Below are 25,340 nucleotides of genomic sequence, written 5' to 3' on the forward strand. Positions count from 1 at the left end.
GAAATCTTCAGTGGGTTATTCGCTTGTTTTTAGATCAAGCTAGAAGAAGCTAGTGGAATACACCCCCAGCCATCTTGGATGTCAGGCCCCGCCCCCCTTGTATAATTTTTTTTAATTGAGTTTTTGCATTAATAAAAGAGTGCATGTGTTACATATACCATAAGTGGACACACAAGCAATTCACAGCTACGTATGCAGCATGAAATATACAAAAAGAAAAATACCTTTATTTATTAATTTGTATCTTTAACCCCTTAAGGACCAGACTTCTGGAATAAAAGGGAATCATGACGTGTCACACACGTCATGTGTCCTTAAGGGGTTAAGCTGCTTTTACTTCAGTATCCTTTGGAATAATGGCATCCGAATTTTGGAAAACCATTTTTGACCTTAACCCCTTAAGGACCAAACTTCTGGAATAAAAGGGAATCATGACGTGTCAGACATGTCATGTGTCCTTAAGGGGTTAAAGGAACACTATAGAGTTAGGAACACAAACCTGTATTCCTGACCCTATAGTGTTAAAACTACCATCTAGCACCCTTAGTCCCCCTTTCCCCCCTAAATATAGTGAAATCTTACTTTTAGTCAAGTCTGCTGCTGGCTCTGCCCCTAATCTGCCTGCTTGGCTGTCATCATTAGAAGTGATTCTCTCAGCCAATCACAATGCTTTCACATAGGATTGGCTGAGACTGTCAATGAAGCAGATCAGGGGCAGAGTCAGCACAAGTCAAACACAGCCCTGGCCAATCAGCATCTCCTCATAGAGATACTTTGAATCTATGCATCTTCATGAGGAAAGTTCAGTGTCTGCATGCAGAGGGTGGAGACACTGAATGTCAGTCACACTTGGCAGCACTGCCGCAGGAAGCACCGCTAGCAGCCACCTGAGGAGTGGCCAGTGGAGGTATCACAAGGCTGTAATGTAAACACTGCATTTTCAATGAAAAAAACTGTGATCACTGCAAAAAGCCTGAAGGGAATGATTATACTCACCAAGCCAAATATAATAAGCTGTAGTTGTTCTGCTGACTATAGTGTCCCTTTAATTTCATTTTGTTACAAACTGAACATTTCTGAATCTTGAATGAACTGAAATTAAAAAAAATAACAAATTGGTACAAAACTATTTTATTTTTATTTATTTTTACTATTGCACATCTCTAGCAGCTGAAACTTGTCACATATGGGACTTTCTGAATATGTCACCCTTCCTGGTTCCTGGTGCAGTATTGCACCTTACTGAAAAGCAGGCAGAATGTTCCGTCACATTGATTATGTCTACAATTGTTCTTTCTTAATGTTTACTCAGAGATTACGGTTAATTCGCTGAACAATTGTGTCTACAGGGCATAGTGTGGATATTTTGCGTATGCTGAGGTTATTTACAGATGGATCTAAGCCTTTTGTATACATTTATCTTCGTTATGAGCTGACCTTTGCTGAGGCGCACTTACTGTAAAAAATTTAGTTCACTTGTGTTTTGATGCCAGTTGTATATTTATTTGTACTGCCTTATTCTACGCAATAAAAAGACACTTAAAAAGAGAGAAAAAAAATATTCTTACTGTGTTTTTCTTTTAATTCTTGGGGTGATTTCTGCCAGCTCATGTCGCTTGTTTTTTTGTTTGTTTGTTTTGTTTTTGTTTTGTTTTTGAATCCAATTAAGTATGTTTCATAAATAACATATCTTAAACTGACGGGGGTAAAATAAGTGTACTGAATTAACAAAAATGTTCATCACATTTTGTGATATTTTATGCCAAACTAATTAAGTTTCAATGTGAAAATAAGAATCTATGTGAATGCATTTATTGCTACCCAAGACAACCTTAAAGCACCTATTCTCCAATATGGTCAATAAAACGTGTTTTCAGATGCTTGAGACAATAAAAACCTGTTGCTACAGGTTGAATTGGATTTCAAACTCGTGTTTGTTTTTACATCTTTTTTAAAAAAAAGTTTTTTGAGGCAATATTATTGAGGATCTTTAGTGTTATTGAACTATAAAGAATTTAAAGGGACACTATAGTCACCAGAACCACTACAGCTTAATTTAGAGGTTCTGGTGTATATAGGAAGTCCCTGCAGGCTTCTCAATGTAAACACTGCCTTTTCAGAGAAAATGCAGTGTTTACATTGGTGCCTTGTAACACCTCTAGTGATAGTCACTCAGACGGCTACTAGAGGTGCTTCCTTGTTCAGTGGGAAAGCATTGGATTAGCTGAGATCATTGAGTTTAATAGTCTCAGCCATGGAGGGACAGGGGGGGCCAGCAGCGGCGAGACCGCTGTGGGAGAAAAGGTGAGAAAAATCACCTTCTCAGTGCGATTGGAGCCGTGTTTGTATTCCTGACACTATAGTGTTCTATTAGAAGATGAAGTAATAAGTTCACGAGAAGTTCTTTGCGAATGACCTTCCTAGTTTCCTCACCCTGGTATATCCTATTGCAGTGTAAAAACGCCACCCAACAAAATGTACTACACCACTAGCCAGGCTTTGCTACTTGCCACTGCAAGTCTGGAGGGTATATGGTAGGGGTGCCCAGGAGGTAGATCATCAGAAGTTGTAGAACTACAACTCCCAAGATGCTTTGCATGCTTTTAGAATGACCTACTGAGCACCCCTGGTCTATGGCATACTCATCATGGGTGAATTTCTACTTGCCAGGGCTAATGGCAAGTGAAACGTTTGAGCCCTGATCTATACACACAAATCAGAACAAAGCACCCGAGCTGTAATGATTTTTTACGCAGTTAGTACCCCCGAAAGTGTACTGAATAAAGGAAACGTTGGTTAGATGGAGCAAAATTAGCCGTGTAGTATCTCCTATAAAATGTGAGCGTGAGCCCAACGTAGTTTGCAGTGGACAGTCCAATGTATGTGGCACCATAATATGAGCCAGCAAAACCGCTGGCGCAAGGATGGAGTATGGATGAGGAGCAGGCTGGGAGACCACTGGTACAATACATTGTGTTCTGTTTATCATGGATATAAATTACAATCAAATCCCTGCTCTCCCTCTGAATTTCAGTGTAGATACAGAAGTAAAGAATTACACCTCGTTATAATGTCTGTTTGGTGGGGTGCACTGTGAGAGCAGGGGGGAGGGGATGCAGTATATAGATTTTCTGCAAGTCAGGCTGGTGACATTCTGGATTTACTATGTATCGATTTGCTGCAAGTCACTTGCTGACATTGTGAATGTGTGTGTGACACATAAGGGTTAATTCAACATCATTGTGTGTGTGATTGAGTGGGAGGAGAGTGTGTGTGAATGGGAGGGGGAAGGCATTGGGTATCCGTTTAACTTGTCAGAAGTAAAGGGGAGAAGTTCTGTTTAATGTTCTGTGTATCAGTGCTGTTACATCTTTAGAACCTTCAGACAGCAGGGGGTTATCATAGACATTGCATTGTTGCAGAACCCCAGGTCTATTTGGGGGGAGGAAGGATTAGAAGATCTCTGTGCATGATGTGTGAGTTTGTTTGCAGAACTGGGCACAGGGAGGTGTGTTTGGGTGTAGACCAATAATCAGCCTCTGGTTGAGCCTTTATTCCCAGGATGGGGTACAGACAGAGTGCTGGGACTGCAGATCACTCAGGAGGATACAACAACATATTCTTCATGGGCACTGTAGGCAAAAAGAAGGACCTACCGTAAGTACTAACAGATCATTCTTACACTCTGTATGTGGCTGGATCACACCTCCCTCACTGGGCTGGCTGTGTCTCTGGGGGCACAGGAGCACGGACTGATACATTGTATTAATAATGATTTCCAAAATAAAATCTGGACACATCTGTAGATGCACAATTCAACGTGTGTGATATTATTATAAGCCATGTTCCAATGAGGGGGGTGTCTATTGCTTGTACCCGAGTTATATTCTGTATAAAGTCACTCACTGCTTGATTAGTGTTAGAGATCTATGATATTATTCTTTTACAGGCATTCATTTATTTATTTATTACTGGCATTTATAAAGCTCCAACATGTTCCGCAGCGCTGTACAATGTGGGAAAAAGACCATTCAATACAAACACACCAGTGATATGATATAAGCTGTGATTTTGGACATAGGATCCTGCTAATGCTTTGTAACCATGGCCATTGCTTGTAATGCTGAATATGAAATGATTACTATGTAATACGAGGTATAGTGGATCAGAAGTAGAACATTTTTATGTTTGTTTTCTAAAGTTCAGGACAGAAATGCAATGTCCAGGTTAAACTATAGGGACATGGATATTTAATTGAAAATATATGTTTAGATTGCATGTTGTGGGGTTTTTTTTTTCTATCTCCTGGGACATTCTCATCCAACATGTAGTCAGCTCCTGAATATGCAGGACATCCAGAAAAGCTGCATGCATTACAGACTGCAGCTGCCATTGGCTGAGGGTGATGGGAGCAGCGTTCTATAAAACAAGGAAAATGGAATGTCTTTCCTGTGTGTGTGTTGTTTGGCAACCTCTCAGTGTATTGTACATTATAAAGGTTTTCCGGAGTTTCTTCAAGGTTGCTGATCACCTATAAAGCAGACAGAATTAGAATAGCGTTGATTACTGCCATCTACAGATTTATTTTAATATAGTTAGAATACATTGTCCCCAGAGACTGGTTTGTTGGACTTTTTGGACAGGGACCTGGTGCTTAAGACCATTGCATAGGATAATTAAATACCATTAATGCCCCTTACACTATGATTGTCTAAATTGTCAGATTTTAGTTCTGATCCACCTCTGACTGTGAATTCTGAGGACCGCAAACTCTAAACATTGTAGTATTATTCTATGTATTTAATCTATTTGTTTTATGTATAAGTAAACCGTATCCGTTTGAACACAGTAAGTGGATAATGTTACGTTTTTACAGATTTACAAAATGCATGAAACTAAAAACTATACATTTTGGACTTCATCGGCATCACTAACAGGGTAATTCTATTAAAGTGGGAATTTCAAGGCAGGACTTCAATGCCATTTTCAACGTTTAGGCCAATATAAATGAACTGAAATATTAGCAGATTTGAAGGATTTTTTTTGGCCTAATGTTTGACGTTCACTTAGAATTTCTCATAATTCACACACTTTGAAATTTTCTAATTTTGTGGCACAATAATATAAATGAAATTGCAGCGGAGTTGAATATTTTTCTAATTTAGCCCAAAATTTGCAATATTCCACCATAGTCAGTTACTGATTGCACCATGTAAACTGATCTTTCCATCATATGATACATAACGGATCACTATAGGGTCATGTATATGACCAAACGTATTCCTGACCTTATAGTGCTAAACCCATTTAGGTGGCTTACCCCCCCTCAGCCCCCCTATAAAAGTTTAAAGCTCACCTTATTTCCAGCGCCGCGCAGGCCTGCCGGCGCAGGCTCCGCCCCCTTTGTGGCATCATCAAAATGGCTGCTTTTTAGCCAATCAAATGCTTTCCCATAGGTGGCAGGGCCAAATGCCGTTTTGGCCAATCAGGACCTCCTCATAGAGATGCATTGAATCAATGCATCTCTATGTGGAAAATTCTGCATCTGCGTGCAGTGCGTGGGGACGCTGAATGTCTGGGCAGCTTTTTTTTGGTCAGCACTGACCCAGGAAGCCCCTCCGGTGGCCATCTGAAGAGTGGCCATTTGGAGGTGTCCTTAGGGTCAATGTAAACACTGTCTTTTCTCTGAAAAGACTGTTTACATGAAAAAAGCCTTAAGGGAGCTATTATACGCACCAGAACCTTCTACATTAAGCTGTAGTTGTTCTGGTGACTATAGTGTCCCTTTAAGGATGGCACACATTGTGTATTCTGTTTGAATGGGGCTGTGCACCTGGCAATTATCACTTGTCATCAACATAAACTCAAATTCTCCCCAACTATTGATTGAAACCTTACCTTAAAAAAAAAAAGGAAGAAATTATAGTAATTAAATAATTGTGAATCTCCCTTCAGCCACCAACTTTTACAATAAAATGCATTAAAGAAACACTATCCTTATGTACATAATACGATAATAAAAATTTGTATTTTATGAAAGGAAGCCCCCCTTCCTTTTAGGTTTGTTACCCCCTTCCTATTTTGCTCCCCAATTTAGTTGTTGTGTTTTGTTTTTTTTTCTGTTTGAAATTGTTTTGAAAAATGTTAAAATAATTTGAAAAAGAATACAGCTGTGTATTTTTAACACTATAGTACCCTAGTCACTGTTAAGGTTACTGGGCCAGCCTTGTCATGGTTAAAAAAGAGTGAGTTTACTTACCTCTTTTCCCCCTTCATCGCACTGATCTCCCTGCTCAAGCATCATCTCTGTGGCTGAGATCATCAATGTCACCGTGCTGCACCAATCGGATGGTCTCTAGAGACCACCTGACCAAAATAGCAGAGTTTTACTTTATTTTACTGTTAGTGGCTGTCAATATGACATCCACTAGACTGACCAGGGATTGGCAACCTTCGGCACTCCAGATGTTGTGGACTACATCCCCCATAATGCTCTTACACTCATAATGCTGGCAAAGCATCATGGGAGGTGTAGTCCAAAAACATCTGGAGTGCCAAAGGGTGCCTACACCTGCACTAGAGGCAGCTTAATACTGCAATAGAAATGTTGCCATTCCTGCTGAACGCCAATGTTTTCAACTGTATGGTAAAAGGGGGCACTGAGATGAGCGTTCCTTTAACAATGTGACGGTGCATGTGGCTATATTTTTTTTATTGTTTTGCTTGTTTTTGTTTTTTTGTTTTTAAATTCCTCTAAGGGCATTTGCAGATTATTATCACTAAGAATGCAGGGGAGCAAATTGGTCATCAAATAGTTAACTGAAAGTTGTACTATGCAAATTTCCATGCTGTTTCTACCTCTCTCACAACCCAGTATGTAACACATCCTCTTCCTCCTCTTACTCTGTGCCAGACTGAATACCAGAAGTCCGTTTCTGAGTGCTAGTAAGAATAAAAGGAAATAGACAAATTAAGATTTCAAAGTTTATTGTTGAAATTTTGTTTGTAAGATGAGTTCAGGTAGAGACAGGTTTAAGATGTGGAGGGCGTGATACAGAGGGTGTGTACATCATTTTGAAAAATGCCACATGGGCTCTTAAAAATAGACATTTATTGTTATTTTTTGTTTTATTTGGAGCAACTACTTTTCCCATTTTAAGCAGACTACAGTTACTATTCAAACACAGAAGAACGTACAAAAAATGAACAGAAAGATACATTGTAAAACATGGATCTAGCAAAAGAGAATGAGATAAAAATATTTTTTGAAACATTGCCTAACATTCTCAGTTGGGATTCCGATTATATTGATTCCAAGGATATAAATATATCTCAGACACTCCTCCTATAAATTACTGACATTCCTCCACCTATGCACGGTGCATCACTAGCACACTCGGCAGCATCATGCTTTCTCCTATTGCTTTCATGGGGGACAACATTTGCAAAGTAAGAGATTTTTCTGGAGTACTAAGAAACAGGATAACAAATAACCTAGGCAGGCAAGACACGGGTACCAAATTGAGACTACTTTATCAGTTGTGGAACACCTGTGGAAGTATAGTTATTTTAGGACATTCTAGTTAAAGGGACACTGTAGGCACCCAGACCATATCCGCTCAGACATAATAATGCTTTCCTATGGGGAGATCCTAATGTGAGCCTGGCCATTGCTGCGCCTGCACATCAGGTCTCCCCCGCCGGTGGACATCGGCAGGGGAGGAGCGTGGGCAGAGCTGAGCCAGCGGCCAGGGACATAAGTGACTGAAGGGGTTATTAACCCCTTCAGCGCCGCACAATGGGGAAGCTATAATGTCAGGAAAACTAGTTTGTTTCCCTTATAAAAAAAAATGATAAAAAAATCTGTAATTAGGCCCATCATGATTTTCAGTACCGGGCCAATTAAGCTCTAAACCCAGCATGGTCTGTTTTGGTTCAATTATTTGACATTAAAAATGATAGGGGTATTTAACCCCTTAAGGACACATGACGTGTGACATGTCATGATTCCCTTTTATTCCAGAAGTTTGGTCCTTAAGGGGTTAATAACACATTGCAGTGCTATACATTGAACAAGCAAATAAAATAACTGAAAAACACATTTTGATACTCAGAGTAAATAATTGATAATGGAAGATAGATTGCTGAATATTTCATCTTGACAATGGGTATGTTCATATTTGCTAAAATATTTTATTAAACTTGATTTTTTTTATTTAGCAAAGTTAGTTTGTGGAGATTAAACACTGTATTATACAAATTATTTTGTTATACTTATAATGTGTTTACAAATATACAAGGTGTATGGTTCAATATTTAATCAAATATTAACATTCTCAGTTGGGATTCCAAATATCCCAATATTTACTTCCTGCTTACACGTGTAACTATGGCGATGCACTGACTTCCTGTCATGTTGCCAGAAAGCTACTCTAATTTCCTGTCATGTGTCAAACCAAATACTGATATGAAAGTGGTGTGCGAAATAAAACACCACCTTTAATGATGGCTTACATACTCCATATTCACTACACTATTTTTAGGGACAATGGAGGCACCCAGACCACTTCAGCTCATTGAAAATTTCCCATTGCAAATTCTGTTTAATTTAGAATTCCTTACCTCCCACACTTCTAATAGCTTGCTAGACCTTGGCAGGAGCCTCCTGTGTGTGTTTAAAGGTCAATTTACAAAGCAGGAGATAAAAACTTAAAATAATTCTGATTGAAAATAAAACCTATGTGTTTTTTTTCATGCAGGCTGTGTCAGTCACAGCCAGGAGAGGTGTGGCTGGGGCTGCATTAACAGAAACAAAAGTGATTTAACTCCTAAGTGGCATAGAATTGAGTAATAAAACTCCAGGGACATGATTTATACTTTAAAACTGCTTCATTAAGCTAAAGTTGTTTTGGTGACTATAGTAGTGTCCCTTTAAATTCCTTCTCCACAGCCAGTATAGGATTTTGCTCTTTTCTCAACTCACCCATCAGGTATCCCCTTGATTACTTTCCTTTGAACTCTAATGTTTTTTCCCCCCTTGTAACCTCCACTAATATATTTAATCTATATTTCTCTTCTGATGTTGTCCCCATTTCCTCAAACATATATAATTGTCATTGCCATCCAAAAAAAGTCAGCTCTTGAGCTAATGTTTCTCTCTACCAAGCCGTATCACGATTCCCTTTTGTCTCAAATCTGTTTTCTCAAATGCATCCCTCTCCAATCTGGTCTCTGCTCCGTGGATTCTGCTGTAATATCCATAGCCAAAGTGACACAGCCATTTTATCACGGCTAAATCCAAAGGTCGTTATGCTCTATTAATTCTTCTCAACCTCACTGCTGCTTTTTGTCATATGTTCCTTCTTAAAACAGTCACACCTTAGACTTCATGAGAGTTTTTTTCCCTGTTTTCACTGCCCCTTTCAGCACTTGTTCATAGTCTACTTTTCTTTCTCCTCATCCTCTCCACTACCTGTTACAGTTGGAACCCTCTCTCCCCCCCTCCCCCCCCCCCCAGCGTTTAGTTTAAGCCATCTTCTCTTTACACTCACTCTTGGCAACCTTGCATCTTTTCCAAATAAAAATCCGGATATCTGCCTACAAACGGTCTACAACTCTACTCATGATAATGTGCTTTATGTACACCGTCTAAACATATTTCTTCAAAAAGTTTAAAGGAATAGTTTAATGTTGGGAATAAAAAGATCCCTCTGCCCCATGAAAATAAAAAAAATAAAAACCTTTCTGTTGGGGGGCACATCGAGCACGTGCATTAGGCCTTCTCCATCGGAAAGTATTGACTCAATGCTTTTCTATGGGATTTTGCTTGACCCTGTATGTCCAGTGTTGTTTCACAAAGTCAAACTCCGTGAAACTGCAGTAGTCTGGTAGCCGGCCACTAGAGACAGTCTTAGTCTTATTCTCAAAAACAAAAGGGAACAGGGACAGTGCACCCAGACTACTTAAATGGCATGAAGTGTAAACATTAAATGACTCTTTACAGGAAGTGTCTAGGAAGGCTGTGTAAGTCACATGCAGGAAGGTGTGACTAGGGTGCATAAAGAAAGTGATTTAACTCCTAAATGGCAGAGAATTGAGCAGTGAGAGTGCAGGGGCATGATCTATACACCAAAACTGCTTAACCCCTTAAGGACACATGACATGTGTGACATGTCATGATTCCCTTTTATTCCAGAAGTTTGGTCCTTAAGGGGTTAATTAAGCTAAAGTTGTTTTGGTGACTATAGTGTCCTTTTAACACCAGAGTGTCCTCTGACTCACTCCACACTACTGGCTCTTCTGTGACTTTCACTCTCACTCACATTTTCACTCTACAGCTTTTGCACGGATGTTATAATCTCTGCTCCCCTTTGACATGTTATTCCTCTTGTTTCCATTTCCATATATGTCTTATTCACATTTCCTCTAGGTTGAAAGCTCTCTGGAGTTGGTCATTTCCTTTCATTACCTCCTATTTCTGATCCTGTTAAACTTGTAATTTATTTGCAGTGTTTATATCCCTCCATGCAATTGTAAGGTGGTGCAGAATGTTCTGGCATTGTGTACATGCTAATAAGAATACTAGAGCACTAAGCCTAAATGCAGTAGGATGCCGAAATTGTATGGGCTTAAGATGTATACATTCGGATACAATGTTACTGGGATGAATTTATGATACAAATGTATAGATTGGTTATGTTATTGAACAATTAATTCTCTGTTATTACACACCTTGGTCACACATCCTAAATGCTCCAACATATAACGTATGAAATGTCGAAAGGTATGTTAGCACGGGTGCTTATATCTGTTTGTTCTGCGTGATTAATTATTTGCCTTTCCTATTACAAGGAACTGATATGCCAGTATGACCGTGGGGTTGGCATGGCAATGATGTGCCAATATTATTAGACGTTTCCTGAGTTCAGACATAACTTTGTGTTTGAGGTTATTTTTTACAAAAGGAATAAATCCCAGTACAGCTTTTCTGATCAGGTGAATGCTGAACTCTGATCAGGTGAATGCTGAATAATATTAAACAGGTGATAAACATGCAGATAAAGTTAGACAATCTATGAAGCATCAGAGCTGGAATTAAAATAACACTCCATCAAAGAAAAAGAAACAAAAAAAACATTTAGTAAATATACCAACAAAGAAAACATATTTTTTTTGCATGGTTTCTTTGTGGGTATATAAAATTGTGGCTTGCAGTAGCTGCAGATCTAGTATCTGCAGCTACTGGAAGACCTCCCCTTTTTCCTCGTTATAGACTTTCTTGTCTGTGCCAGGAAATAGTCAGAGGCTTCTTCTCATGCCAGCTGTGTGTGCATGGCTGTCCAATCACAGACTTCTTGTAACAATACTTACCCAGTCCTAGAACTGATCAGGAACCTCTGCATGGACTTCGTGCCAAATGAAATAACTGTTTGTGTGGCTCAAATCCCAGCACTGAGAATGTTTTTGCTTACGGAGCGTGTTCTTAAAGACACACAGGGGATATAACATTGTTTCCTGGCACAGGTTGGTCCACGTCAGTCTGGCGTCCCTGTTCACACACGTTCTGGGGTCACAGGCATGACGTGGACCAATCAAAGCACACATAACCGTATTTAAACTCCTCTGGCCCCATTTACTGTGCCCTAGCATGGTGTTTGTTCTCAGTACCCTTTAGTGCATTCCTTGTTTCATTGTTACATATCTGGTATTGACCTTGGCTTAGTTCCTGCCTCTAAGTTTCTCTGTAACCCGTTTCTGACATTAGTTTTTTAACTATTGATCTAACGTTTACCTGATTCTGGCTAGTTCTCGTTTTTGCTGTCTCTCTGTTATCCAGACCTAGGCTTGTGTTTGACTACATTTCCTCTCTATTGTACCTCAAACCTGTCCACTGGAAGGACCAGTGATATGTCGTCTATTTCAGTCCAGTTTGTTACTGTTATCCTAGACGCTGCTAGTTTGGCTTATTCCTCGTGACTCTAACTAAACTGTATTACCATGTATTGAGTAGTCTGTCAAAGACAAGTGTGTTTGCGGAAGTGTGTGTCTTCGCATTTAATTGCACTTTTATGAAATGAAACAAATAGGACACTGTACACATCCAGCACTTCAACAAGCTCAGCGTGTTTGGAGTGTTATTTTAACTTTAAAGCCCTCGGCAGGATAATACTTATTGTCTCTCTTTATCTATATTTGCTCTATATGCTTCTTCCCGTATTCTACTGTTAATTATCGTTCTTTTCTTTTCATATCTTTCTTTGCAATCCACCCATGTCTCTTAGCTGGATGCCCCACTAACACTCCCTTGTTAATGCCATCTCCCTTCTCTTACCTAACTTTTTTTAAATTCCCTCCTCCCTTTATAGCAGTTTCCTTTTACCACCCTTTCCGTTGTACCAGGGCCCTCTGTCTACTTATCCCCAAACCTTCCTATATTCTAGTCCCTCCTTCTTCTCCACTTGTTTTTGCCTCATTCCCTCAATCGTCTCTCTAGCCAACATATTCTTAAGCTGCGTCCCTTCTATTTATTTCCCTTTATGTCCATCCTTCTGTATTTTAACTTTTAATAAAGTCAGCTCAGTTCAACTCTTCACTCATTTTCTTTTATGAACCCACAGCTTACATTAACTTCTAGTCATTCATTCCTTGCAGAAATATTCAAGATTATATGGTATCCAATGCGCTGCAATCCTTTTGATGTGTTTGGGAACATTTGATAAAGTGCTGCTGTAGGCATGACACTGAAAATAAACACTGCTCCGTAGTATTTTGAATGGAACTTTCTGGTATTTTTGGGAATGCAAATTCTCATAAATCAAGCATATTGTACAATTTCTGTTGACATATAGGTTTATTGAGATAAATGTAAATATTTTTTTTCTTTAGTATTTTTATAATCGTACATTATACACACAGGGTTGGCAGGTATGATTTAAATCTTCAATGCATAGAGTTAAATATAGGCTGTTGACAAAATAATCACAATTTATTCTTAACTGAACATAAGGGAAGAATTTGGGGAAAGACTATAAGCTACTGTAACCTAGCATGTGTTTTTGTTTTTTTTCTTTTCAAATCACGGTTTTCTTTACTTATGAATAGTACTTCTGTCTCTTGATCAGTTCATTGAATCTCTCATCCTCTTTGTCATTCTTTAATATCCGGTTACTTGGCTTATATAACAATGGAAGACCACAGACCACTACTTTTACTGATGAATGGTACCTCTGTTTTCCGATATAGCAACAGTTTAAAAATGTCACTTTGTCACACTTATCGAATGCCAAATTGATCCTGAATATGTCCATTTGGAGATATATGTACGTGTTTGTAGTTAATCAATTCAAAGAGTATTTATTTAAATCTGGACTTAATGCAGTACTTTCACTCTCAGGTATCGAAAACATGTTTTATTATAAAATGCCATATGCTCCATTCTATATATGTAATATCTATCTATATATATATATATATATATATATATATAAATATAAAAAAGAAATGCCAAAAAGTAGCTGCTCACCGGTCTTTTAAAATTCAAATATTTTATTAAATCACATTAAAATCTGCGACCAACGTTTCAGTCCCCGCTCGGGACTTTCATCAGGGTCAAATATGATAGGACAAATATGGTTGTCCTATCATATTTGACCCTGATGAAAATCCCGAGCGGGGGCTGAAACGTTAGTTGCAGATTTTAATGTGATTTAATAAAATATTTGAATTTTAAAAGACCGGTGAGCAGCTACCTTTTGGCATTTCTTTACATCTTTGGAGTCCAGGCTTTGGCACCCGGCTAATGAGGAACTACTAAGCGTGAGTGCATGGGATTTTTTCTTTTTCTTTTATTTATATATATATATATATATATATATATATATATATATATATATCTTGTCCCGTTCCAGATTCGCCATCCGATGTTACACATATGTTTATCACGGGACTGCTAATGTAATTCTAAAAGTGAAACGGTAGAGCCCATTTACTCCTCCTCTATTCTGACTGTAGGAATGTTGGGACCCATTGAAACTTTTTTTTACTGTTTGAAAAGAGGGGGGTGAGTTGTCAATTTCAACACGCTTCCAGGTATTAGTAGTAGTAGTAGTAGTAGTAGTAGTAGCTTTTGGAAGAGAAATGTATATCTCTATTGGCTTTAGCATTATAACCAACAAAGATGGGGGAGAGTATAAATTGAGTCATCTCTGGATGCATTTTTCGGTATCAAGTACTTTTTCGGAAATGGTAAATGGTTAAAATGCTGAAATTTATGTTTAATGAAACTAGATGTGTCCAAAAGGCACATTGCGTTACAGAATATGAATTAAACTCTTATGGGCCGCACTTTAGAATGTTTTCCAGAAATGGGATCTATTGAGCAGGAAGGCAATGGGAAATAAAATATACATCAAACCAATGTCTGAAGGGTGTTAAAGAATTGGCAGCAGGGAGTATGTGGAAACAGAAGCTTACTTTCAGCTAATTAATCCAAGTTTCACAGAGAATGACAGCTGCTCCTAGCAGTTGGCCACCTCTTGTCGTGTCTGTTTACTTTTGACTCTGCAATATAGCTTCATGTCTTTGTGACAGTGAAGCTGGTTTAAAAAACATTTATGAGGATAAGAACGTTTAGAAATGAGAATAACAACTTATAGTATTACTGCTGTAACAAACATAGCAGCAGATTTGTTTTCTAGTATAATAATTATAGTAATTACAAACTTTAGAATAATTCCAGAAACTTGTAAACAATATGTCTGCTTAAGTTGGATCGGTTTTTCTAGCCCAGTTTGACCAAAATCGTATCTTAGGAGCGTTGTAAGGTGATTCTTAAGAAGAAATTACACATGAGTACCATTTAATTTGGATAATAGGAACATACCCAGGATGTACTTGGAAACCAGAATAATCTGAATGTACCTTTCTTGGTTAAACACTTTATTCTTATATAGCAACATTTATCAGGGGAGAAGAGGTTGTAGTCTGGGGCAAAGTGTTAAATAAAGAGAAATTGCCATAATAACCAACAGACTATCTCTCAAGATGTATCATGTTGTCCCATGATAGCACATGTTTAGTTTTGATACATATGGACCATTGTGAAAAGGCATGTTATGTTTTATTTATTTATTATTGTGATTGAAACGTGGGCTTTCATAAGCCTACATTTTTTATAAAATACCTTGCCATTAGAATTTCAGACTTTGTATTAAATTTACGCTATTATATGTATTTAGCATTTAGTTGTTGATAATTGCACATAGTGAGGGAGGTAAACAAAAACCTTTACCATTAATGCTAGATTTAACTGATCTTAAAAACGTATTACACCAGGATTCTAAAAACACCTTATACCATAACTTTTTATTTATTTTATTCATGTAATATATTTCATGTATTATTTTAATGCCTGCAATGTCCAGGTAATATATTTGTTAAACTCACTTTATCTACCTTGGTGTGTTTATGGTTTGTTTTGTTTTTTGGAGGGGAGGCAGGGAGCAATTGGTTTTTAGAAAAATCCAAATTTCAGTATCGTCTGAAATTAACTGGACAATATAGTCACTAGAACAACTGCAGCTTATTATTGAATTTGTTCTCGTGAGTATAATCAGTCCCTGGAGGCTTTTTGCAGTAAACACGGTCTTTTCAGATAAAATGCAGCGTTTACATTACAGCCTAGGGACACCTCCACTGGCCACTCCTCAGATGGCTACTAGAGATGCTTCTTGGGGTAGTGAACACACACTTTGCTCATAGAGATGCACTGATTTAATGCATCTCTATGAGGAGATGCTGAGTGGCCAGGGCTGTGTTAGGCTTGTGTTGGCTCTGCCCCTGATTTGCCTCCTTTCCTATCGGAAAGCATTATGATTGGCTGAGATCACCACTTCTGATGATGTCAGCCAAGGAGACAGATCAGGGGCAAAGCAAGCAGCAGCAGACTGGAATAAAGGTATGATTTTACTATATTCAGGGGGGCAAGAAGGGTGAGAGAGTATTTTTTTAACACTATAGAGTCAGGAATACATGCTTGTGTTTCTGGCCTTATAGTGTTCTTTAACCCCTTCCAAACCGTGGACGTACAAAGTACGTCCGACAAAAACGGCCCTCAAGGACCTCGGAAGTACCTAGTACGTCCGTGGTATTCCCTCTTACTTACCCGATCACCGCTGTTCCTCCGCTGGTGCTATGTGTGTGAGAGTGTTGTATCTCCTCTCCCTTCTTACCTTTAGCCTGGGAGGGAGGGACAGTGCTGCCATGGAGCTAGTGGTGAGTGAACTCTAGCGAGATCGGGGGCGTTGCCATGGCAACACTCCAGGTCTCGCTAGATGAACCAGGCGGAGCTGCTCCCTCCCCAGCCGCATGTCTATTTAAGTGGGCTGGTGAGAGAGATCTATGATCTCCCCACCGGCCGTCATGGAATGCAGCAGGGCCCAGGCTCGGATAGCACGGACCCTGCATAGATCGGCAGAGGAGATCCTGTGTCACGATGGCCAGTCCGGGCCTGCACGTAGACTTCAAATATATAAATATGTATATATATTTAAATTCTACGTGCATATTTTTGTAATATTTTTACATAATTAATTTTGTTGATTGCAATTTGAGGGACCTGCCTGACCACCCAGGCCGAAAGCCAGATAATTTAATTTGCTAGCACTGTATTTAACCCTGTAACTTTCCATGACACCCTAAAACCTGTACATGAAGGAGTACTGTTTTACTCAAGAGACTTCGCTGAACACAAATATTGTAAAACCGTAAAACCTATCACAGCGATGATATTGTCAGTGAAAGTGACGTTTTTTGCATTCTTCACACACAAACAGCACTTTCACTGATGATATCATTGTTGTGATATGTTTTACTGTTTTGAAACACTAATGTTTGTAGAGGTTAAACCCATGTAGAGGTTTTATAGAGTTTTTGAAACTTACAGGGTCAAATATAAGGCTTGATTTTCCGTTTTTTCACATTGAAATTTGCCAGATTGGTTATGTTGCTTTTGAGAGCTTATGGTAGCCCAGGAATGAGAATTACTCCATGATGGCATACCATTTGCAAAAGAAGATAACCCAAGGTATTGCAAATGGGGTATGTTCAGTCTTTTTTAGTAGCCACTTAATCACAAACACTGGCCAAAGTTAGTGTTCATAATTGTTTTTTGCATTTTTAACAAACAAACAAATATAAATGCTTACTTTGTCCAGTGTTTGTGACCAAGTGGCTACTAAAAAAAATGGACATACCCATATTGAATACTCTGTGTTGTCAACTTTAAAAAAATATGTACATGTGAGGTGTGAGATCTGTCAGAGATTTATGACAGATAACAGTGTTACAATGTCACTATTGATAAATTTAAAAAATATATATCTTGAAACAGCAATGTCCTACTTGTACTTATTGCCCTATAACTTGCACAAAAAAAAGCTAAGAATGTGTTAACATTGGGTATGTCTAAACTCAGGACAAAAATTAGATGTGTAACAGATTTTGGGGGTCAAAATTAGAAAAAGTATTTCTTTCAAATTTTTTTCATCATATTTTATATATCTTTTTTATAGTAAATGATATTATATGATGGTATCTTATCTTTAGAAAGACAATTTAATGGCGAGATAAAACAGTATATAATATGTGTGGGTACAGTAAATGAGTAAGAGCTAAACACAAACACCGCAGTAATGTAAAAAGAGACGTGGTCCTCAACGGTAAGAAAATGTAAAAACGTTCTGGTCACTAAGGGGTTAATATTAAGAGTTGTATTCTATAGAATTAGAATTATTTTATATAGTGCTGATAAATTCTGTAATGCTTTGGACAATAAAGTTTTAATAACCTAGTTTGTGCGGCAAGTAAACAAATATTGTAAGTTTTTGCAGCCTTGCATTTAAACTTGCAGTCTAATATAGGTTTATTTAATTTTTAAATATGACTTCTACATACCACTAATTAGGTGTCTTCAATAAAATCACTTTCGAGTGTGAGAATGTGAGGCATTCTAGCTTAGTAAAATTAAACTTTATAACATAAGAGGGATTTGGACTTTAAATAGGGATTGTCCCTCCTAATTATGGACTCTTGGGAGGTATGAGATACACAGGTAGCAAAACATAGTCTATGGCATCTCACATGTCAAATGTTCGCCATCACTAAACATGACCGTATGATTTTTGTTTTTTAAATGTATTTACTTATTTTCCTTGCTTGGTCTCTGCAGAACACGTCTATTATTGCAAATAACTCTCGTGATTAATATTGAAAGTTGTGTAGATAAATAAAAGCAGATATGAGATGTTTTGCAACTTTCATTTCCCTACAGATGGTAAAAACCAATCAAACAACTGGCAAAAACTCTACTTTTGAGATAGTTTGTACTTATCAAGGTTATTCAGGTCGGGTGCTTGCAGACAGTCATGCTTTACTCAATGGCTAATTATACCATTTATTATCCAATGTATTCTAATTCTACCATTGCAGATTAACGGCTGCAGACACTCTCCAATAACCATCCACTGTCTTTTGCCTGACTTTTTGGTTTAGGATGGTATAGCTTAATTTAGAGTACAATTAATGTATACATTATTATTTATTTATAGCTTTTTTTTTTTTCTTCTTATTTACAATTATATAAAATAAATGATTAAAGTTTGCTTTGGAAAGCAAAATATTCTTCTGCAGGGTGTAATTGTTGTGTTTTAACTTAATCTAACTTTTTTTTAAATGTTCGAATTCGAAATATATTTGAAAAGCAGTGCACTATTCGGTCTTGGAAAAAAAGGCCAGAACGAGTGAAAATCTTGATCAAGGATATTCTGTGATATGTAACTCATTTATTTGAATTAAACATGGTAAAAAAGACCTAAGAGTGCACCCCTTTTCTTTTATATACATTCAATGCGGGTCTAGGAGCAAATCAAGTTATATTAGTGACTCGGAGAGGGCAGTGCCAAGTATCTATCTATCTATCATGTATTTGGAGGGGTTTCCTCCTGTCCAATGACACCACTATAAGTGCTGCTGTGATGCTCAGTCTAGCTCTTTTTTTATTTCTTCAGTAGACCTGCACATGGCTGTACTACCATCCCCAAACTGGCTCTGGAGCTGAAGCATATCCTCCAGCCTGCATCCAACTCCAAGCTGCCGACCGTCACTCCTTTAAGGGTGATGATGCCTCTTGGACAGCTTTCCAAAGGAGCCACCTTGGATGACCTCATACAGATATGTATTCAAACCTTTGGTGAGTTTTTGATGATCCATTTTAATCTGTGTGTTGGCTGTAATTTTATGATTAGAATGCTGGGGGATAAACAAAAAATGATATAGTTTTGTAGCAAAACAAAGGATCCTCATTCACAAAGTAATGTTTACCTTGTTTTACTGTTTCCTAAGTGGGTCCTGATTGGACACATTTTGAGACGTCCCTTTAAAGTTTAATAACAGTTGTGCGATGGTTGAGGATGATAGTTGTTTTAGATTAGCAACAACCATATATGCCGAGTTTCTTCAGAATCCTGACTCATTTTTTTTTTTTTTTTGGTCTTGTTTACATTAAACACTAGTGAAACCATTATCTTCTTGTATGTCATTGCATTTTCAATTTAACAGTGATTAGCAAAGAAACATTGTTACGGGAGAATTATCCACAACATAATTTGATTTACAGGCATTAGAACAACTTATGAGCCTCAGGGTCACCTAATGTCTGGATAATGTATTGCTTAATTAAACACTGTATTTCTCTTTGGATTGTGTGTTATTTAGAGAAACCCTGAATGTCAAACAGAGATTAGGGCTCTCTAGGGACAAGTTTAACAATGGTCTTACATTTGATTGGCTAATTTCTGACCTTTAGATTTAATGACGACCTTGCTCATATTAAAAAGTTTACTAGAAAGGGGCACTCTGCACCTTAATCACTACAAGAAGATCTAGTGGTTATGGTGCATCAAAAGTTAGTGTCAAACTGTTTTTGAGCAGTTTGCCAAAAATGGGTCTCTCTCAGCATCTAAAGCCTAGCCCCTCTGGAGAGACTTGGCTAATACAGAAATGGACTTAGACTCTCAAAGTTGTATGACCATTAGAGTATACGATAGGCTAACACTGAAAGGGGCAGGTGAATGCAGTGCTTTCAGCCTATTTGTGCCCCCAAAGTTGGATTGGATGAAGTCTCCAGTGAGTTGTTATGGTGCTTCGAGCACGCTTTGAGTCAACGTATTGTTTCATCATTTGCTGTCTCGATATTTTGACTGCTGATATTTATCACATTTTAAAAATGTATAATGACGAATCTGTCTGGGTTGAACATCTCTCTGATCTAAACAGAGTTAAGAAGAAGACCAATTTTCTCAAGGCTTGCAAAAGCCACCATGCGTGCCGGACACACACACACACACACACCGCTTCCACATGTTGATTACTGATAGACATGACATGTAAAGTGCTGCCCTGAATTTTGTGTCCGTTTTGTTCTGAGAGAGAATTCCATTTTCTAATCGTGGCTGTTCCTTTTGGATTCTTTCCTGATAGATAGAAGTTATACCATGCACAAGGCAACACTTATCTTGTCCTCTCCAGCAGCAATACAATGCTAAAGCTGTTGCTTTGGTGATTACAACCCACTTCTAGAAACAGCAGAGTTAGAAAAGACTATATAGCACACTGCTTGCTCTGAATTACTTGTAAGAGGAAGCTTGTAAAGGAAATGCATCCTTCAAAGTATCATAAAAATACAATGCATCCTGCAAGAGGATCTATGTCTATTTTAACCCCTTGAGAACCACATGCCAATGTTTGTTAAAATCACAATCAGGCCTTCAAAACACGTTCTGTCCGTATGAGAGATCCTGTGTGTTTAGCTCTGATAGCACTATATAGCCCTGCTTTTATTAAAGGAAACCTGTAATTGTCACTGCCATCATTTGTCGTAGCCCCTTTAGGACCAAGAATCGCTGATTTCAGTGCGGATATAGATCTCATATAAATACCTCTCCTCAAAGCGGAAATCTGGGTACCATGATAAAGAGTTTTGTTCAATATTTTAAGAAACCTGTATCCTTCGCTACATGCATCAAACTGGTCAAATTGTATATATAAATCGGAATTTGGGACTAGTAATTAGACTCCTATGCATAATATGATATTAAGTGAAATGAATTAGTACTACATTGACATGACATTTGTATAATTGCTTTAGCTATAGGAGACCAATTTAGGTTGTATTGGGGATCTGGATAAGACTTCATCTGTATGTGTTCAAATTGTTCTATAATTTGAGATCTTTTTATCTCACACCAACCTTTGAATACGGAACTCAAATGTCGCAGTTCCAGATTCTTTTTGAAGCAGGACACTTCATCGGTGCCTAATCAATAGTGTTTTATTTTAGGACACTTTGTTGATTGGTCTTTGAAGCAATTAACATTATATATGCATTGGGTAGAATATCATATAGAGGCAAGCAGGGACCTCTGCTAGTTTAGGGCGTCTATCAAAATGTTTCCCTGAGGAACTTACATTGATACGGTCATAACATTGGACTAATTAATGTGGCAATAAATAAGGAGGATATAAACGTAACCTTGTGGTTATAAATTGGTCTTTGTAGTGGCATTTTTGTTTTATGGATACAATATTCTTATTCTCTTTTCATAACAAATGAATTGTCCAAAGTCACACATACATTGAAAAATACCCATGTTGTGCGTCTTTTAAGCCCAGAATGAGGTGGCTTTGATATTTTTCAACACGAGGAATAATTATAAGCAGACTTAATTAATTGTGAAATAAAAGAGATGCCCAGTAAATAGCCCACATAGTTTGAGAGGTTGGTTTACTTGCCTGTTCTTAATAACGCTCCATCATTCTTCAAGATGATACTTTGCTGAAGTGGTGTACTTTAAAGCTACACTATAGTCACCTAAACAACTTTAGCTTAATGAAGCCGTTTTTGTGTGTAGATCATGTCTCTCAGATTTCACTGCGCAATTCACTGCCATTTAGGAGTTAAATCACTTTGTTTCTGTTTATGCAGCCCTTGTCACACCTCCCCTGACTCTGATTGACAGAGCCTGCATTAAAAAAAAACTGGTTTCACTTTCAATCCGATGTAATTTACCTTAAACATTTTTTTCTCTTTCTCTGTAAATTGAACTTTAAACACATACAGGAGGCTCTTGCTGGGTCTAGCAAGCTATTAACATAGCAGGGGATAAGACAATCTAAATTAAACAAAACTTGCAATAAAGGATGGATAAACTGTAGCTGACTCTTTACAGGAAGTGTTTAGGGAGGCTGTGCTAGTCACATGCAGGGAGGTGTGACTAGAGTTCATAAACAAAGTGATTTAACTCCTAAATGGCAGAGAATTGAGCAGTGAGACTGCAGGGGCATGTTCTATACACCAAAACTGTAAGGATTTATGTTTCATTATCTGTGGACTCTGGAGGGTTCTACAATCTCTGTTACTGTGTGCTCAATAAGATCATTGAATGAGGATATATTACTCCTTGTGGCAATAGTCCTGATGTCTGCAGCTCACTTGTGAAGGATTAGTAGGTCTTCTCATTTGTGGTTAGTTGAGAAAGATGAGCAGGGCATTGCGAAGGAGATGTTTGTGGTTATGGCTTACTGAGTATTAATAACCGAGAGATGCGTTGTGATAAAGAAAAGGCCTTTGCCACATGTTCAGGTATTAGAACATCTTGGTTTAATACCACACTTGTTTGGAGCGTTTATCATAATGTAAAGATAATTCCTGCTACCAGGAATTAAGGCGTTGCCTTATACTTGTACTTATGCAAACTTTATTTATGACACTAAAAGGTGTAATTATCACTTTATAGGTTACATTCCAGAAGAAAGAGCATGCAGGTTTAGTAAAGACATAATAGGGATACATCAAATGTGTATTAAAATATGAGGTCCCTTACATCCTAAGATCTAAGTCCACAATGCTGTATAAACGTTTTTACAATCTTGTGGGGTTTGCGTTGAGACCAGGTTGGATGACAATGACCTCTTTGGGAGGGGGGGCCTTCGATGAAGATGTCATCCAGGTCTCGTTCTTGCTCCACACTGTCCTCCCAGATCCGGTTTATTGCTCCTTAAAGAATAAATGTAGTCCAGGCACTAAGGATCACTTATGGAGCAGTTTTATTGGAAAATCAGGAAAAACACACAACGTTTCGAGAGAGAGTGTTCAGACTTGAAAAATGTTGCATGTTTTTCCTGATTTTCAAATAAAACTGCCGCATAAGAGATCCGGAGTGCCTGGACTACATTTCTTGCTTTACCATTGGAGTGGAGTAAGCCAGCCATAGTGCCCGGACTACAATTATTGTTTTACCATTGGAGTGGAGTTAGCCAGCCATAGGTCTGGATGTACCAGGACCAGATAAGTGCAGGTTCCTTATTTTGTTTGTTCATTGAGATTCATCATTAAATACTTTACATTTTCAACTTTCAGGTGCGCGCTCTTCCTTTGTGGTTTGATATATATATATATTTTCTTGACATACCCTGTTGTGAATGCAATCAGGTCCCTGTAGTTCTAGAATCCAAATAACTGAAGCACTGTAGGTTTTAGAATTCTGCTTTATTGCCTTTTTGGGTTTATATCTATAACCATAATTGTATTTTACTAGAACATTGCCATTTTCTTTAAAATAAATATATATTTATTTATTTATTTTTTGGCGGCTGGTTGATTGTAAGCTTGCATGGTTTGTATAGTGTATATAGTATACTAGGATGTGGGTGAGAGATATACAAGTATATTATTTAGTACATTAGCCACATTTTTTGGATTTGTTTTAGATTGTTTGTGAGATATTTGGTTCTCAAAGTCTTGGTGACTGCCAGCTACTGAAATGAGTGATGCTCTCTAATTAATTGGGAGCCCTAGAGTCTTAGTGGCTTTTATAACTCTTTGGTAAACATACTTGATCTTGGCAGAATGTAAGACTGTTTAGTCACAGTATTCTAACAATCTTAAAGGGACAATCTAAGCACCATAACTACTACACCTAATTGTAGTGGCAGGGAAGGGCAAACCTTGCCACCCCCCTAGATGTTTGGTTACTTCATTTCCCATGATGTCCAGAGAGCCTTGCTGGCCAAGCATCGCTGGAAACCTAATTCTGAGACATTTAGGATACCAAGATAGTCTTCACTGTTCTAGAATAAAGTGTTAGATTTTAGTTTTTAATGTGCTGCATGATCAATAAATCTCCGTAAAGCACATTTAATTTTCATGTGCGATTTTTGTCACAACAATAATCGCTTGTCACATTTCTCTTCCATCCTGGTAAAATATTTTATAAATAAATAAATTGTACTCTGCGATATTGCTAGTTAATAACGGTCCTTGGGTATTGTTTTTAAGATGGGGGGGCGGGGGGGTTATTTGTTACCTGGAGAGCTGAAACCCCCCAGGGACTGATTCTGTGCAGGGAAATGTGGGAAGAAAATTAACAAAAGCAAGCTTCCATTGTCTGCCACTCTGAAGGAAAATGGAGGAAAATTGCAACCACATTAGACTTCATACAACAACTTTCCCTGAATGGAAAAGAGGCAGGAAACCCGCTGCTAACCTGACAGAATACAAGAACTGAAATGGAGAAACTGCTCTTTTATTTAGCTTTTACTTTCCGTTACGTGATGCTCTAAGAGATTAATGTGCTTAAGTGGCATTTTATTTTCAGAATAGCTCAGAATTTGCCCCTCTGATTATTCTGAGCGTCGGAGAACATCTCCATGGGTTATGGCATGGGTCTGATATAACATGTAACAGAAGAAAATAATCCATTATTTCATTAATAGGGGTCAATGTCTGCAGAGATTTAAAATCCATCTGGTCAACTGCGTCTCAGGTCCTCCGTGAAGTGTAAAACATACCCACCAACATCGAAAATCCAGAACTTTAGGAAAGAGGGACACTGGGGGCAGAAAATAAAATAACGGAGGATTTTGTTCACAGACCAGGACTGTCCCTCCAAAATAAAGACACTTGGCTTGGAAGATGCTGTGAGATGTGAAACCACATCTGGCATAGATTGTTTGTCTTTTTTTTTTATAAAGCCAGCAAATTTTGCAGGGCTATTTTGCAGGGCTAGATACATTGGGAACATTTTCAGGGAGAACACTAGGGCAAATGTAGAGACATCCTATTAAACCAGGACACCAAAACCCCTTGAAACTGGATTATTTTCATTAATACCACAGTGTTATGTGTCTTTTATATTGCATTAGAATTACTGGGTGGGGAGACATTGCGCTCCTTTCTCCCAGCTGAATTAATGCACACCTCCCAAGTGTTCCTATTTAGGATAGGA

The 25,340-nt window shown here is 38.1% G+C and overlaps 1 protein-coding gene across 2 annotated transcripts in view; it reads left to right on the plus strand.

The window, feature by feature from the left end:
• Positions 1 to 3,213: 3,213 nt before the first annotated feature.
• RASGRP1 (RAS guanyl releasing protein 1) overlaps positions 3,214 to 25,340 on the plus strand; it is a 43,708-nt gene continuing 21,581 nt past the window's right edge. For both annotated transcript variants that reach the window (XM_063439916.1, XM_063439917.1), the window contains exons 1-2: positions 3,214 to 3,657; positions 19,065 to 19,246. In XM_063439916.1, the coding sequence (XP_063295986.1) occupies positions 3,563 to 3,657; positions 19,065 to 19,246 (277 nt within the window). In that variant the 5' untranslated portion in view covers positions 3,214 to 3,562. The remainder of the gene's footprint in view (positions 3,658 to 19,064; positions 19,247 to 25,340) is intronic.

The sequence above is a fragment of the Pelobates fuscus genome, chromosome 13 (assembly GCF_036172605.1).
Source record: "Pelobates fuscus isolate aPelFus1 chromosome 13, aPelFus1.pri, whole genome shotgun sequence".
In the NCBI taxonomy this organism is placed as follows: Eukaryota; Metazoa; Chordata; class Amphibia; order Anura; family Pelobatidae; genus Pelobates; species Pelobates fuscus.